The following is a 15,348-nucleotide window of genomic DNA, read 5'->3' on the forward strand; positions in this document are numbered from 1 at the left end:
CCCGGCCCAGTCCCCTCAGGGTGATAACGCTGACGCTTTCTGCCTACTAACTCGTGTCTGCCCACAAAGTTTAAATGTCCCAGTCGCACGTGTGTCTATCAGCTGTGCCTCTGGTGCACACGTCTCCACCTCTTTTGAGTTCACAAGAACCACACTCGTTTTTTTCCACCAATTTCGTTGCTTGTGTTTATTTTGCCGTAATTGGGCAATAGAATCCAGTATTCAAGCAGATTAGAGAAACCTTTTCCAAGCATTCTTTCCCCCGACCCCTTTCATGTCAAAAATGGCATTAGATGTGGTGGAATATCAACTCAGTTATTGTTAAATGTGTATATGGAGCACCTGTTCAGGCATTTGGTTGTCATTCCTGCACTTCTGGTCCTCAACCTTTGTCAGAGTGTTGATAATGATGATGTTTTCATCTGATTGTTTTTTCGTTTTTTAATGCTGTTGTCGATCTTTCCGCCGTCAGCTATTGCTCTGGACATCAAACAAATCTAACCCTAAGTAGTTAAAACAATCAAGGATTTTTTCCCCCCTACCACAGTAAGTTTGTGATTCTCCCATTGTTTCTTCGGTCCGCCAAGTTTACCTCCATGGACACGTTTTCTTTTCCTGCACTTGGGTCCAAGTGTTCCAGTGAGTACAATATGTACAGTACGTCAAAGATCCTGAAGGACTGAATGAACAGTTCACCTCCCGATGTTTGGTTCCAGTAAGGGAAAAGGAAAACAATTGTACATTACTGTTGTCCAGCCATTCCTGTGTATAGTGTTCATTTTGACACCTCTTACATCTGGTTCCTTTGCATCTCAGTACATGGTGGCCTTAAATCACATATGGTTTAATTCCCTTAAAAGCTGTGGTGGTGCCCTTGTCACAGTTCTGGTACCTCAGGTAGTGAATGGTACTGGAGGCCCGTCTCTCCTCCTGATTAAAAATATTCATTCATTCATTTTGATTTTCAACTTCTCTTCAAAAAGACCTTGGTAATTGATATGTCACACTGTAAATTCATATCTCTAGCCTATTTTTCCAGTTCAACCAATTGAATTCAGTTGCATTCTTGGATAGGAAATGTTCTAGTTCATTTTCTGTTTGACCCATGTCATCAGCTCGACTGGCAGAATGGTTGACTCAGTGGTCGGGCAATGAAGCATCTAACTGGACTCATTTCACACAGGCCAGTAAGGAGGAGAGTCCAACTGGGAGGATTAACACAGCTCCCCTTCAACGGACTCATACCATGATGTCAAATTGCCCAAATATTTTCATGTTGCCAACAAGAGATCGTCTTAAGACTCAAACATGTTTGAAACTTTGGACAGTGAGAGCACGCAGATGTCACCTCACCGATGTCTGATGGCGCTGGACCACCCCGGCATGTCTCTCTTTGCATGCATTTGTTTTCAGAGCTGGAGCCGTCTAGGCTTTGGTCAATCTTGAGGTGTGGGCTCTGCCATCCTGACCTTTTCTCATCCACTGTGACCTCCTGACCTCTGGACTGTCTGTGCCTGTCTAGCTTGGAGCTGCCCCCCCCCCGCCTCTTTGCAAGGCACTCTTCCAAACTCAAGCAACAGAATGTCTGCTGGCAGAGCAGCTGAGGATTTGAATAGATCTGGCCTGATGTCTCCACTCCACAGAAGTCTGATCTGGGGGCTATAATGTAGCTGTAGGTGGCAGAGAGACCGGCAACTAAATATAGTTTTCAGGGCAGAGAGCGCATCTTTTATCTACTCATTTAATTATTTATTCGACAGCTCCGTTCAAGCTGGACTCCTGGGTGATCAGTCTCAGATGATCTGTCTGGGAGGTTAAACTAGCTCAGACTGCACCGTCTGCCTTAATATCATCCCTCTGTTCTCTTTTGTTTGAATCGTTTTCCTCCAGCAGCATTTTTTTTTTCATGCAACTGAAAAACACACGTCAAGCTCTGCCTAACTGGAGAAATTTGAGCTACTGTGTGGCTGAGACTGATTTGCAGATCTGGTGCTGGAGCTCGTATTTATAGGCTGCATGGGTCTTTGTAATTACCCCATTGCCATGGCTGTGTCTTTGAATCAGCTCTCTGCAGCCCAGTGGCCAGCGAGTCTCTGGAACAGGAATGCTAAATACATAGGACCAGAATGTGCACATGCCATTATAGGACAAACCTCAGATTTGGCTGCATTTCCTTTGCCGTCCACATTTGTGCTCCCTGCTCCAAACAAAAGTAATGTGCTTGACAGTGAGAAAAAGGCTTGATTGGTGTGCTCTACAGCCCTTTATCAAAAACTTGATGACAAACATACCGATATAAAATCATTCAAATTTTTATACCAATATGAATTACAGTCATCAAACCACTGTGTGAATTAACACCAACATATCCAACCAACATATTTAATTTCTGCTTGCATCACTATACAAGAAACACCAACACTCCGTTGCAGTGTACAACTAATGACCCTTTGATTTCCTTGGTCAACTGCTCCTGTTTTTGCACCTGACTCTTTACAGTAAAACCAGGACTGTAGAATTTGTCTTTATTAGCCGAGGTGTCCAAACAGGAAGGTCTGCATTATGTAATTGTCCAAATAAGGGCCAGTGCAGAAGGTGGAGAGGGCTCTTCCTCCACATGATGTCATGCCACTGCAGCAGTTTGCTGGGGATAAGGACAGAGTGCTAGTTCACATCCACTAATGTGGTTTGCCGTCTCTTATCATTTTTCTGCAGCTGATCCGTGGAAGGGTGAGAATAGCACAAACATGGGGCAGATAAGCTGTCTTCTTTTACAATTAATATGTGCTGTATGATGCACATGTGCCATTTTCCTTTTCTCGCTGATATCAAGACGACGTCCTGATTGTCGACCGCTCCCATGTTGTGTGTACCCAGCATGTTGTTTCATGTGACTACGTCCAAAGCACGGCTGTTTTCGCGACTGAAATGCCCCCCATCCCTGTGTAAACACTGACTGTATCCGCTCTCCCCCTGGCTCCTGGCTCCCTCATTGATCGGCCTGGACAATTTATTAGCCATTGTGACAGTTTCCTGTGCAGTCAGGGTCGACGGGGGAAACGGAGAGGTATGCAGATAAAGTGCTCCGAAACATGGTGCACAATACCTATTGTGTTTTAATTGCAGGCTGAACTGTTGCCTCTTGAATGTTTTCCACATACCTTTTAGTGTGCGTGTGTGCCTGCTTGTTATTCCACATACGGTACATGTCCTGCAGTCCAATCTATTCCCTAAGCATACTGAGTAATCACATCACTTCTGGAAAATGACAACTTAGGGCAGAAAACAAAGGGAAATACCAGTGAACTCCAACAAAGAGTCCTGAAACCTTTGACGTGGCCTTTGTGTCCTTCAAGTACAACTTTTATCTTTCTGTCAAAGGTCAAGTTCAGTCAACAGTTTCAGTTCTGTAAGGGGAAATATTTGGTCAGAAATATCAGAAATCAAATGATCAGAAACTTAATTGTGGCTCATGGCTGTGCTCATGTGCAATGGGAGTTCACTTGATTAGGTATGCACCATATAATAAGGCCAACAACCCAGCCCGGGTTGAAATCCCACCTAGGCCTTTTGCTGCATGTCATCCCCTCTCCACCCCGTCTTAAAAGAAACCCCCAGAAAGATTCCACTTCAGTCAAGTTGTCCTTCTGTGCAGCAATTACTGAGACGAAGCAATAATATGATGGCAATACAGCCCAATTATTGCAAGACCTTGTACCTGACAAGGGCAATGACCTTTGACCTCCCTACGTGGTTTACTCCAGCACAAAACACTGGGGACACGCACTGACATGCAGCTGTTAAGATTTGCCAGGAGATGTCGAGACACTTCTGCAGCAGCTGTCTGAACAGTTTAGAGATGGACTGACGTGCAGCTTTCATACTGGGGCATGTGAACATGTCCCATCCGTCTGGTCTGCGCTCGTCTTTGACAAATGCAGCCAAGTTTAAGACGATGAACGTGTCCACTTATCATGTCCCATGAACTCAGCAGAGGGGTCGCAGACTCACGCTCACACTATAGGGTTTCATGATTATCAGGAGTTTATACTCAAACACGGCGCAGGTGTCAAAGCTAGAAACTCATATGGGTGTTTATTACTGCCAGACATCACACAGAACGTCTGAGGCATCCATTTCAGTTTTACGAGGAGTATCTATAATATAAAATAAGATAAGATCAAATCGTATGAATCCCAAACTGGTGAAATTCACTTGTTACAGCAGCAGCAAGAATCAAGGCATCAAGGGGAGGTCGAAAATATTACAAAATATGAAAAAATATACAATAAAAATAGAAGAAAAAAACAATTATATTATTCAACAGCGTGCAAAGTATTGTCCTTGTGAAAGGATGTCTGAGAGAACTGGTTGATGAGTTATTTGCGGGTCGTGCTGGTGCCAAAACTCTGGATTTCAGTCTGCGCCCTGAAGCCTCGCCATAGCATTTATTGTAGTAATTCAGCTGCGCCATCTTGTGGACCTACACAAATGCACACACACGCAAAACAGACCCCAAAAAAATGGGAGCTAGAAAGAAAAAATCTTTTTGTTGAACATGAGTTTTGAGACACTTCCAGCGTAGTGCCACTGAGATTGGAAATCAACACAGAATTATGAGCTGTCTGCCCAGCTGCCGTTGGAGTAAATACAGAGAGAAGAGAAAAGGAAAATCCTTTTAACTCCATTATGTGCATATGTTGTCGACCAGCCTGGGGCCCCTCTGGTCCTTATTAGGAGCAGCAGCTGCATGCTGACTGGGACAATCATAGACGGAGAGGTTCATCTGATGATCTGCAATATGCATTCCGGAGAAAATTCCACACATTCTGCTCAGGGTTTATGAACTAGCCTGAGCTCGGGGAACTGGCCACATGAGCATTGATGGGTGTCAGCAAAGTTCAAGAGAATCGTCAAGTGAAGAAAAAACAAGTGAATCCTGGTCGAATGGACCTGAATGTAGTTATCTGGTGTCAGCAAAGCAGTTCTCTTGAGGCAGGGCCATTAAATACAGAACGCTGACGGTTGCTTCTGCTTTATTTTAGAAAGTAATGGGCAAATGAACCTGCAGCAGATAGCCCCCCTTATCTTTTTGATGATTTAGATTTTCTTTTCTAAAGAGTTTCTGGTGTTACCTGTGACTAAAATGATGTATTCAATGAGAACCGTTGCCTGTTCATTTATAATTTATTGAAAATTTAAAAACAACATTCCCATTCAGAAAACATCAGCAATAGACAGTGCCCTTCAACGCTACGTACTGTTGTGATAAGGTAGTGGCCTGCCTCTACGATGAAATTAAACTGAGGTGTTGCTAAGGGGAAAATCATACACTGTACATTGCATTGTATTGCCCTTATAAATTCACTCGATTCCAACTGTTGAAAAATGCAATTATAACCCTTCATTAAGGGGGTTTCAATCATCTGACATCATCATCAGCGTGTGGCTGTGGAGTCACAAAAACCTCCGACATCCTCTCGTCCGCATCATCTCAACAGTTCCACAGGGAGCTCTCATGTCGGACCTTGTTGTGATTCTAAATTTTCTGGTGACACACACACACACACACACACACACACACACACAGACACACACACACACACACACACACACAGTGACATTTAAGTGTGTGCAAGATCTTGAGGAAAAAGCATGTCAGACTATGTTAACAAACCGTGGTAGTAAGAGGAACTTAACTTAGATGCTGCCTCGCACACCATTTACCAATCCAAAGGGAATGGGCTGGAATAAGGTCAGCTCAGATTTGAAGGAGGAAGACAACGTTGTCTTCATGAGATTTGGCCCATCACTAACTTCCCTGCATCTTCCTGGCGCACGTGTGCAAATGAGGGAAAATGTATTTTCATCTGCGAGGAGTGCTATCTAACTGATGAGTGGAATAGAGGGCTGTTCGCAGGAGTGACCGGACACTCCAAATAATCACAAGGAAGGGGACTTAATCGTGGAAAATGAAACTACCACTAAAAATATGATCAAGAATATACTGATTTCAACCAAAGCTCAAAAGAAAGATAGAATTTGCGGATAGGTGTTCTGTTTGAGCTTTGTCAATACTGTACCAGCATTTGGTGCATATGAATAAATAACTCTCCATTTCCCATACCTTCAATTAATTCCAAGACTGCCTTCTTGCCCTCAGTAAAATAGCAGGAAGTCATGATGTGAAAGAATCCAGAAAGCACTGCGGCACACGGGGAGATCAGGAGGCTGTACTTCAGACTGAGGAAGCTCCATTCGTGGGTTGCAGGGTTAGAATCGTATGTGGCACTAGAGACCTACAGCAGAGGCGGAGGGAGCATTCATGCTTAGGGTTACACAGAAAACTCAGTGTACTCCAGCTTACAAAGGTACTGTTGATGAATCAGAACGGTTAGGAAGAAACTGACTGTGGGTTAGTGGAACTATTTCTCACCACTCCTACAAGGTAGACACTCACACCGATAATCAGGACATTGCCTGCCCTATTGATGGCCCAAGATGTGCCCCTCCTATTCGGCGAAACAACACTGAGAAAAAAACACAACAACACAGTAACAATCTTTTCAACTCTCAGCAGGCTGTTATATATTTAGCATTTCAAGAATTAAGCTCAACCAAGGAGGAGAATTTTTATTTAATTTGTGCATATCAAGAATGAAATCGAAATTTTTAGAACAAAGTGGAAATTTCAAGATTAAAGTCAAACTTTTAAGAATATATCAAACTGCCAACGTTAGTGCATATTACTGACTTCACAAAATGCCTTGTGTAGATGAATTTGGGAAATTGTCGTTCAGAATCAGTAACAAGGAGATTATTTGATCTCTTTTAGTGCACAAACACGGAGCGGTAATCAGTATAGCGACTTTGAAGAGGTTGTGCCAAAGAAACCACACAACCTTGGAAGGAGCAGCTGCATTAGTGCAAACTGATGTAGCTGATAATTGTGAAATGTGACAATATTAATGGTTACACCATACACTCAATGGATGTAAAGCTCTGGCAGCTCGCATAGATGTTAGAGGCACTCCTCTAACTAACTGGATGTGATGGAGCAGAGGATATGATTTTATTCTCAAAAAAGTATTTAAGATGTACTCTCCAAATGCAGAAAAAAATAGAGACTGGCGTTAGCTGTGACGGGTGGTTCCACATTTGACACCTTGTCCCAGAGCCATCTAGTTAAACAAGTGGCGAGACCTGCTCCCAGAACAGGTAACACAACCATCTCAGCACCTTATATATAACTGCACAGGGAGCAGAGGCAGACAGCGCTGTTAATGCAAAACTCTGTGGGGATTCTGGAGGAAATGATCTGTAAATGACGGGTGATGCAGTTCAAAGGTCATCCTGTACCTGTCTGTTGAGTCACAGGGATCTTTGGTACATGGTGGTAGGATTCCCTGAGTGACACGAGCTCTCAACATAAAAGCGGTCATCCAGAATCGCATGGTCCCCAGGCTGCAGACCCCAGCAAATATTGCGAGGTTTGACCACAGAAAGCTTTTACTAGGATCAGTGACATCAGTGACAAAACAAGTTGTAAATCAGAAAATCATATCTCAAACTTCGCTTCAACTTTGCAAAGACGCAAGTCCAATGACTGATATGAGCTGATGGCTGACACACAGTTATACAAAGCTTTTCAGAAACATTTGTATGCTGCAAGAGATAAAACTGGAGATGATGGTTGACACAACCATGCACGACTTGTTCACGTCAAAAAACACAACTTGTGTGAGGACAAAAACACACAAGAGGAGGAAGGTGCATAATGCTCTCCAATGTGTCTACATGACGTGTGAATTTAATCCTTATGGACACATACGGTGCTGGAGGAGACAAGCCCTTTCTGAAAATCTATAAAAAATAATATATTATAATAATATTCAAATAAAGAATATTGAAATAGTAATACTCTAATTTGGTAACGTGATTGTGGCAATAAATCAGGAGAATGCTGCAGTATAAGGTTTATCCAGGGGATGGCAGTGCTGCATCAACGAGGGTGCCCGCTGCTGCAAACGCTGAAAGAAGAAGAAGAAAACAACAGCCGTTAGCAGTTAGCAGGAGAAGGCGACGGAGAAGAAGAAGAATGACGAGAATGTTAAACGGGAAATAGAGGAGACGGAGAACAGTTCAGTGGACGTTAACTCAACGCCTTGACCTCGGAGTGTTGCCATTGAACATCGCTGCATTACATCAGCCAAAGTATGACAGAACCCCAGTCGGCGTTGTTACTCAGGAGACAGCTTGCAGGTAATCGAACCTCGGTGCTAGCCGAGGCTGGTGCTGTGCGGTCGAGCTAACGACGAACCCTGGCGTTAGCTGTGATTCGAACGGCGGCGCAGGCTTCCAGGTGCCTTGGCAATTCAAGCGCGCGGGGATCGGGCCGCTGGGTGTCGACGGACGCGTTCCTCGGTGCCTCGGGAGACCGACTCACTCGCACCAGTGTCTCGACTTCGCCTACTGATCTCAGTTGTCCGTCACAACGACTCTCCAGCGGCGTCGTGTTAGCTAAAAGCTGTTAGCCGCGACGTGTTTACATTGAACCCACTTAACAAGGGACGATTGTGCATTCATCGTACACGGTGTTTACTGAAGTGCATTCGACACTATGACAGATGCCGTTTACTGCCTCAACCCAGTGGACATTTCACAAGTAGACCAAGTCTCCTCTGCTAACCGCGTTGAATTGTTCACACGTACAGCCAGCTCCGTCTGGGGGCTAACGTCAGCTGCTGTCACTGTCGTTAGCTGCAGCACGCCAAGGTAACACCAAGCCAAAGTTAATCTCCTATTACCTCCGTTGTCTATTTGAGCAGAGTCAGCTGCGAAATTAAATTGAGCTCCTCTAATGTTAGCAGAGTAACAAAAGGCAGCTGAGTCGAAGATCGTATATGGTTTTGGTGTTTTGTAGCAGCAATGTGTCATTTCAGGCTTTGTGACGATTGTTAACTGCATTTTGCAAAACTGTCACAAACCCAATGTGCTCCGTGTAGTTTTCATGTTCTTGTCCCCATGGTGATGGATGATTCTTCTGGATTTAAACATGTTCAGTGTTGGATTTGATTGAAACGAGATAGCAAACATAATGCCAGAAATTTTCAACTGTTGCCTTCTCGTACATGCTTGGGCATGTAGAGGTTGTTGAAAATTAAATTAGCAATTATTTAATTCATAATTACGTCCTTTGTTCTACACAAACACTTTATGGAACTGATTTAGATTAGTTCCATTGATACCCACTGTCTTTACCTATGGCATGGAAGGCATAACTGATCATTTAAATTTGAAATTCAGAGGCATCTATTTTGAAAGATGGCTGCAAATTAATCTGCAGAAAGGCAGATTACTAGTTAGTGTGCTAACTTAACTGAAAATAATTCTTATCTTGAAAGCAGTCGGAGAGCACATGCTGTACCTCTGCTTCGACAGGCCAATAGACAAACTATAAAATATGAATTTTCAGTAAAGTGATAAATGTTTTATGGCCGCATAAATTGTTGCGGAACTTTTGGAGTGTTGCCTCCATATCTTGCAAGACTTTTCAGCGTCGATATGTGCATGCTATCTACATTTGCGTAGATAGCAGTAGTCAATTGCTAATCTATTATTCGATTAACTGTTGCAGCTCTAAACTTAGGGGTCACCTGGATATTGTTGCATAGCAAATATGAAATTATCATGTCAGCCACAAATTGCTCACTCAAAAGATTTCCCGATATCTGGTTTGAATCAGTATTCAAACACCGCTTATATAATTCGAAAAGGTATTTGAGTATGTTATCCTGAATGAACTATTAGTGTGGTGTGTTTTCAGGGATATGCTGCTTAGCATATTGTACGCACTTTGATATGACATATTGGCAATTTGATTTTCTTATCCATTTATTTTTATATCTAGAGCTGAACAAAAACCCAGTGGAGGGATTCTCTGCAGGCCTGATTGAGGATAATGATCTCTACAGATGGGAAGTCCTTATCATTGGTCCTCCAGATACACTGTAGTAAGTAATCATTGTGTGTAGAATATTGTTGGAGACATCTTCCATGATGTTTGTTGTCCTCTTATTACCTCTAATGTGAAGGATGTTTTCAAACTTACGATTATATTAATTTTTCCCTTGATCTTTTCTCTTCACAGTGAAGGTGGTGTGTTTAAAGCTCATCTGACATTTCCCAAAGATTACCCTCTCAGGCCACCTAAAATGAAATTTATCACAGATATTTGGCACCCTAATGGTAGGTTCACGATTGCAACACTGTCAGTGAGATTTACCGTTGTTTCCTAGTAAGGGCTGTTTGAGAAAGTGGATTTTTACGGGTTGTTGTGTGTGTTAATACCAAGGAATATTTCTATGCAATTCATGATTTCATTTTTAGGGTTCATTCCATAAACTTTCATGGCATTAGGTCGTAATCATCGCCACCGTAAGGTCAGCAGGTCAGTCAGTGTCAACTTCAGTTATAACAGATTAGATCAGATAAGGATTTCGTTTCTTTTAACTGAGAAATGCATTTGATGTATATAAAAAAAAATGAAATACACCATTGTCACTTTGGAGAAAATTGAGTAGCTTAATGTTGGATATAAATTCTATTTTTCGTCAACATTCCTTGTTACATGTAAATATGTTAAAATTCATATGTTAAACATTCAATTGCATGTTTACCATTTTTTATTATTTTATAATGTAGTAGGAACGCTGCTATGACAGCAGTGCACCCTGTCAGTGTTTTTTTCAGCCAATATAGAATTAATTTGTAATTTAAAATAGAATGAGTGGAATATGTGTCATATTGGTACACTGTTTTCTTTAAAACTAGTAGTAACATGTGAAAGTCCTGGAGCAAGTCGAAATCCAGACATGAATTAAGTGCACTGTTTTTGGTAGGGTGCGGGGGGAAAAAAATCCCCACACTGTTTAATAGAATTTAAGTAGCTTTGCAAAGAAGAAATGGGATGAAATAGACTACAGATCGACTCACACACTGTAGCCTCAAGTCTGTCACTACAATCAAATGTGCCCCTGTAAAATATTTACTCAGAGTGGATGCAGATATTGTTCACTGTCTACAATCAGCATTATTAATGAGTTTGGTAGCTGATGGGTTAAATATCATATTTAAATGAGCATTAAAAGAAATCATTAGTGACCTTTATACCACAGGAAAAGCAGTTACATTTTCTGCTTCACAAATCTTATTATATATACATGTTTTCTTTTTTTTCAGTTGATAAGAATGGAGATGTATGTATTTCTATTTTGCACGAGCCTGGGGAGGACAAGTATGGCTACGAGAAACCAGAGGAGCGCTGGCTGCCTATCCACACAGTGGAAACCATTATGATTAGTGTTATCTCTATGCTGGCAGACCCAAACGGTGACTCACCAGCAAACGTGGATGCTGCAGTAAGTTGCTTGTTAAAAAAAAAAAGACGTTGTTGAAGTTTTTAGAAATTGTATTCGAGTTAAAATGAATGCGCTGCTCAACTCACACCAACTATTTTTTAAATTTTCCTATAGGATTCCTGCAAAATCTTCTGGTTTATTTTTATAATTAATTAATTAAAATATTTTTTAAATAGTTGGTTCATGATAAAAGTATATAATTTAAAGTAAATAATTTATGTACTACTACTACAATTATGATTACACATATCAGAATTTTGTATACATAAAGCAATAAATAATAGCTGAATGTCTCAATCATAACATATGGTATATGGAATGCATTTATATAGCGCTTTTCTAGTCTTATCGACCACTCTAAGCGATTTTACAGTGCAAATCACATTCACCCATTCCCACACGCTTTCATTTACCTGTTTCTGTCATGTTCATACACTGCCAGAATAGCAGTCAGAGGCAATTTAGGGTCCCAAGGAAGTGGGGATCTAACCACCAATGCTTGTGGATGACCTCTCTACCTCCTGAGCCCCAGCCACCCTCATATTTAAAGATGACATTTAAAAAAAAGGATGCAAGATATTACACTTTTGAATTGTCTTTCTTTTTGTCTTCTCTGCAGAAAGAGTGGAGGGAGGACAGACACGGTGCATTTAAAAGGAAAGTTGCCCGCTGTGTACGAAAAAGCCAAGAGACTGCATTTGAGTGATATTTAGCAAGGATCTAGCTTCACGTTTTCAGGGCAAGTATGAAGTATTCTCAACTTTAACCCTTTTAAAACCTTACGTATGTTTCAAAAATGTATCGGAGTTCAAATGTGAACTAGGTTCCTCCTTTATTGAGTTTCTAAAGTTTTTTCTTTTGTTAAAATTGTTCCATACTTCATGGTTAGTTTGTTGTGCTGTTAAATTAAATTGCTGGGTTAAGGTTAACCTACCCTAACCAGCCATGCACCGATTGGACAGACCAGCTGTCAATCACGCTGGAACGTATACTTTGCTACATTATCTATTTTACTGTGAATAGACCATAATTTTAAAAAATGAACATCACGCTGTATCGGAGTGGACTTGAAACTAGGGATTGAGAACCTAATCTCTTCAGGAAAATGTTTGCTGAAGTTATGAATCATAGACTTCTATAAAAACTGACCTATTTTTGCAACCAGTTGATTCCAGATAATACAGGCTTAAGGCACTCCGACACATATCGAAACAGTAAATAGTTGGCAATATCTGACTTGATGTAAATCTGTAGTTCTCAGGGTGTGTTGTGATGAGTGCTGTATATAATTTTGTATCCTGTGCTCTGACTGGATTGTTCTTTGACATATCTGCAACTTTTCAATTTTCTCCACGTGCCATGCTTCTTTGTTATGTGCCAGTAACTCAGCCAGTAATCAATGGGTTCTCTGAATTGGTTTTAGAGTTTTCACATTATCGGCTTCACTGTTGTAAAGGGGAGACAGGTGTTGCTATTATTGGGTTCACCCGTTATAGATTTTTCTGTAGCTGTTGAGGAAATGGTGATCCATTTTAACACCACTGCTTCTGTATAACTTACCAATCTTAGTTGTTTCAGATTTATTTTACGTGAATGTGGTCTGGTTTTTGTCAAATTGTTTCAGTTTGGTGGCATTTACTTGATGGGGCATAGCAAATGAATATTGTTACATTTTACCCGGCCACTCAGATGAAAGAATAAGGTAGACATCTCACGTGACAGACTGATTACTTTCAAAGTATCAATAACTATTGATATATAAATATAAATAATACTGATTTTACACATCAAGTCTGTAAAATGCTGCAGCCCTTCTTTTTTTCATTATTTTTGCCTGTAACATTATGATTTGTGTTATTGGTCTCATTTGTTGTGTGCTTTCCCACAGGTCTACAATTGAAAATCAACATGGCACTGTTTCCTGCACTCTTCCACCCGCCAGGCTTGTCCTCCTTTATTTTGACAGGATCCGACTGGCTACTGTAGGTTACAGTAGAACGTAACAGTGACTACCAAGGCTGCAAGAAAAGCGCCCAGCAAGTGCCAACCCAAAAAAACAAACAAACCCAGAAGATGATAAAACATTTTTCAAGTCTATGAACTGCTCCAACATTCAGGAAGATATTGTAAAGACATGTATATAGCACAGACTTAACCGGATAATATATAAGCTCCCGTTCCATCCATGAAGACACTTAGACCAAATGGCTAGCGCTGATTCCGATAGATTTATTTTTGTCCTCTCTCCCTCTCTCAACTCCAGCATGCATTAGTTTTCTCTTCACATTGTTTTATCTGGATGTCTTACACAGAGAATTGTTATCATGTTGGGGGAATGTCACCTATGTAGAACTCGGCTGATTCAAGTGAGACATGAATGATGTGACCGATAAAGGGTTCTTCCATGTTAGAATACAAAGCTGTTCTCATGGGTTCTTTAAACACTCTCAGAACTCGACAACGTACCATAATGATTTAATTTTTCTTCATCTGTTGAAAGTCTTACCATCCTGCTCCATTGACTCAAGAAAGGCAACATAACCCTTACCTTACATACCTTTATGTGCATGCTAGTTTTTGTTCATCTTTTTTCAAAAGTGCCTCCTAATAAAATGCTTGGCCACTTCACCCTGCAATGAACAAGTGTTTATAAGGTTCAGAAAAAAGATTGAGAAATTGTATACCACCTAGGTATGAATTTAATCAATTGTCAGTTTACAGGGAGTCTGTATCATTAAATACTTGGTAACAATTTGGTGTAGCAATAATTATCCTATTATTAAGTGTACACATGTTAATTTTTCATGTCCTGATACAATTTGAGACCCTCTTCTCCAATATTCTGTTATTTTAGCAGCCTCACTCTTATTTGTCTGTATTGTCCTTGTTAGGAGCTGTTATGCATGCTGTATCTTTCTTTTATGTTGGTTTGTTTTCTGCAGAATGTTTCCGGGATTATGTTTGAGTGTTTGTGTGTAAAGTACGTGTGCCCATTTGTTTCGTCACGCTCACCCACAGTCTCATGATCATTCTGCTCACTGAACTATTGCGGTTTTGCCTAATGTACAAAGACAAAATACTGATGTATATTTTTCATGTTATGAAACCTGTTACCTGTAGTGAGTTCTTCTAAAATATTATGTTTTTTTTCAATATTTACTTGTGTATTTAATTCATGTGTTTTGGATACAACATGAATTACATAATTGTATTTTAAAAAAAAAATACTTTAAATATTGAAGATATTTAGACAGGTTTGACAATATTTCATCAATATCCCATCAGTTTCCTCAGTAAGATAAGTTGTGAAATTATATATGTTGGATATATTTGCAAAATCATCAGGGTTGTGCCAAGAATATGTAGCTTTCTATCATCTTTGGTAAAATTGAGTCATCAACATATTTTAACTCCCCTTTGGGTTAGAGAGTATTGCTGATGAAAAGCCACTTAACAAAATAATACTGATTCCCTTTTTGAGTCTTACCTCTTTACAAGCGTGTCCGTCTACCTCGAGAGATTTAAGATGTTCAATGTCACCCAAACTGACTGCTTGAATGTGCTTTTCCTGTTTGTTTGTTTTTATTCACTATTAAGTGAATAACATAGTGCCCCCAAATGAGATCATAGCAAAGTGATATTTGCATGGTTAAGCAGAACTGTCTGATCACGACAAAGAAGAGTCATCATTTTGACACAGTATCTTGAGATCACTTTGGAGACACATTTCCTCTTTTCAAGTGAAGATGATGTAAGGTGAGAAAAATAATCTAATCTCTAACCTAGAGTACTCCCACTGTTTGATCAAATTTCAGGCAATAGTCATGTGCAAGTGGCCCCATCAGAACGACCCATGATTATAGTGCAGCAGCAATTTTTAAATGAATTCCTGCATAGGCCGGGACATCTCAACAGGAGGTAAGTAAGA

General features: G+C 40.7%; 1 protein-coding gene across 1 annotated transcript; it reads left to right on the plus strand.

Annotated features, from left to right (window-relative positions):
- Positions 1-8,036: 8,036 nt before the first annotated feature.
- ube2g1a (ubiquitin-conjugating enzyme E2G 1a (UBC7 homolog, yeast)) lies at positions 8,037-14,575 on the plus strand. Its single transcript, XM_035627220.2, has 6 exons — positions 8,037-8,262; positions 9,911-10,013; positions 10,151-10,248; positions 11,242-11,420; positions 12,040-12,159; positions 13,309-14,575. Exons 1-5 carry the CDS (start codon positions 8,217-8,219, stop codon positions 12,124-12,126), a joined length of 513 nt encoding a protein of 170 aa, XP_035483113.1. The 5' UTR covers positions 8,037-8,216; the 3' UTR covers positions 12,127-12,159; positions 13,309-14,575.
- The last annotated feature ends 773 nt before the right edge of the window (positions 14,576-15,348 follow it).

This window comes from Scophthalmus maximus, chromosome 2, assembly GCF_022379125.1.
Source record: "Scophthalmus maximus strain ysfricsl-2021 chromosome 2, ASM2237912v1, whole genome shotgun sequence".
NCBI lineage: Eukaryota > Metazoa > Chordata > Actinopteri > Pleuronectiformes > Scophthalmidae > Scophthalmus > Scophthalmus maximus.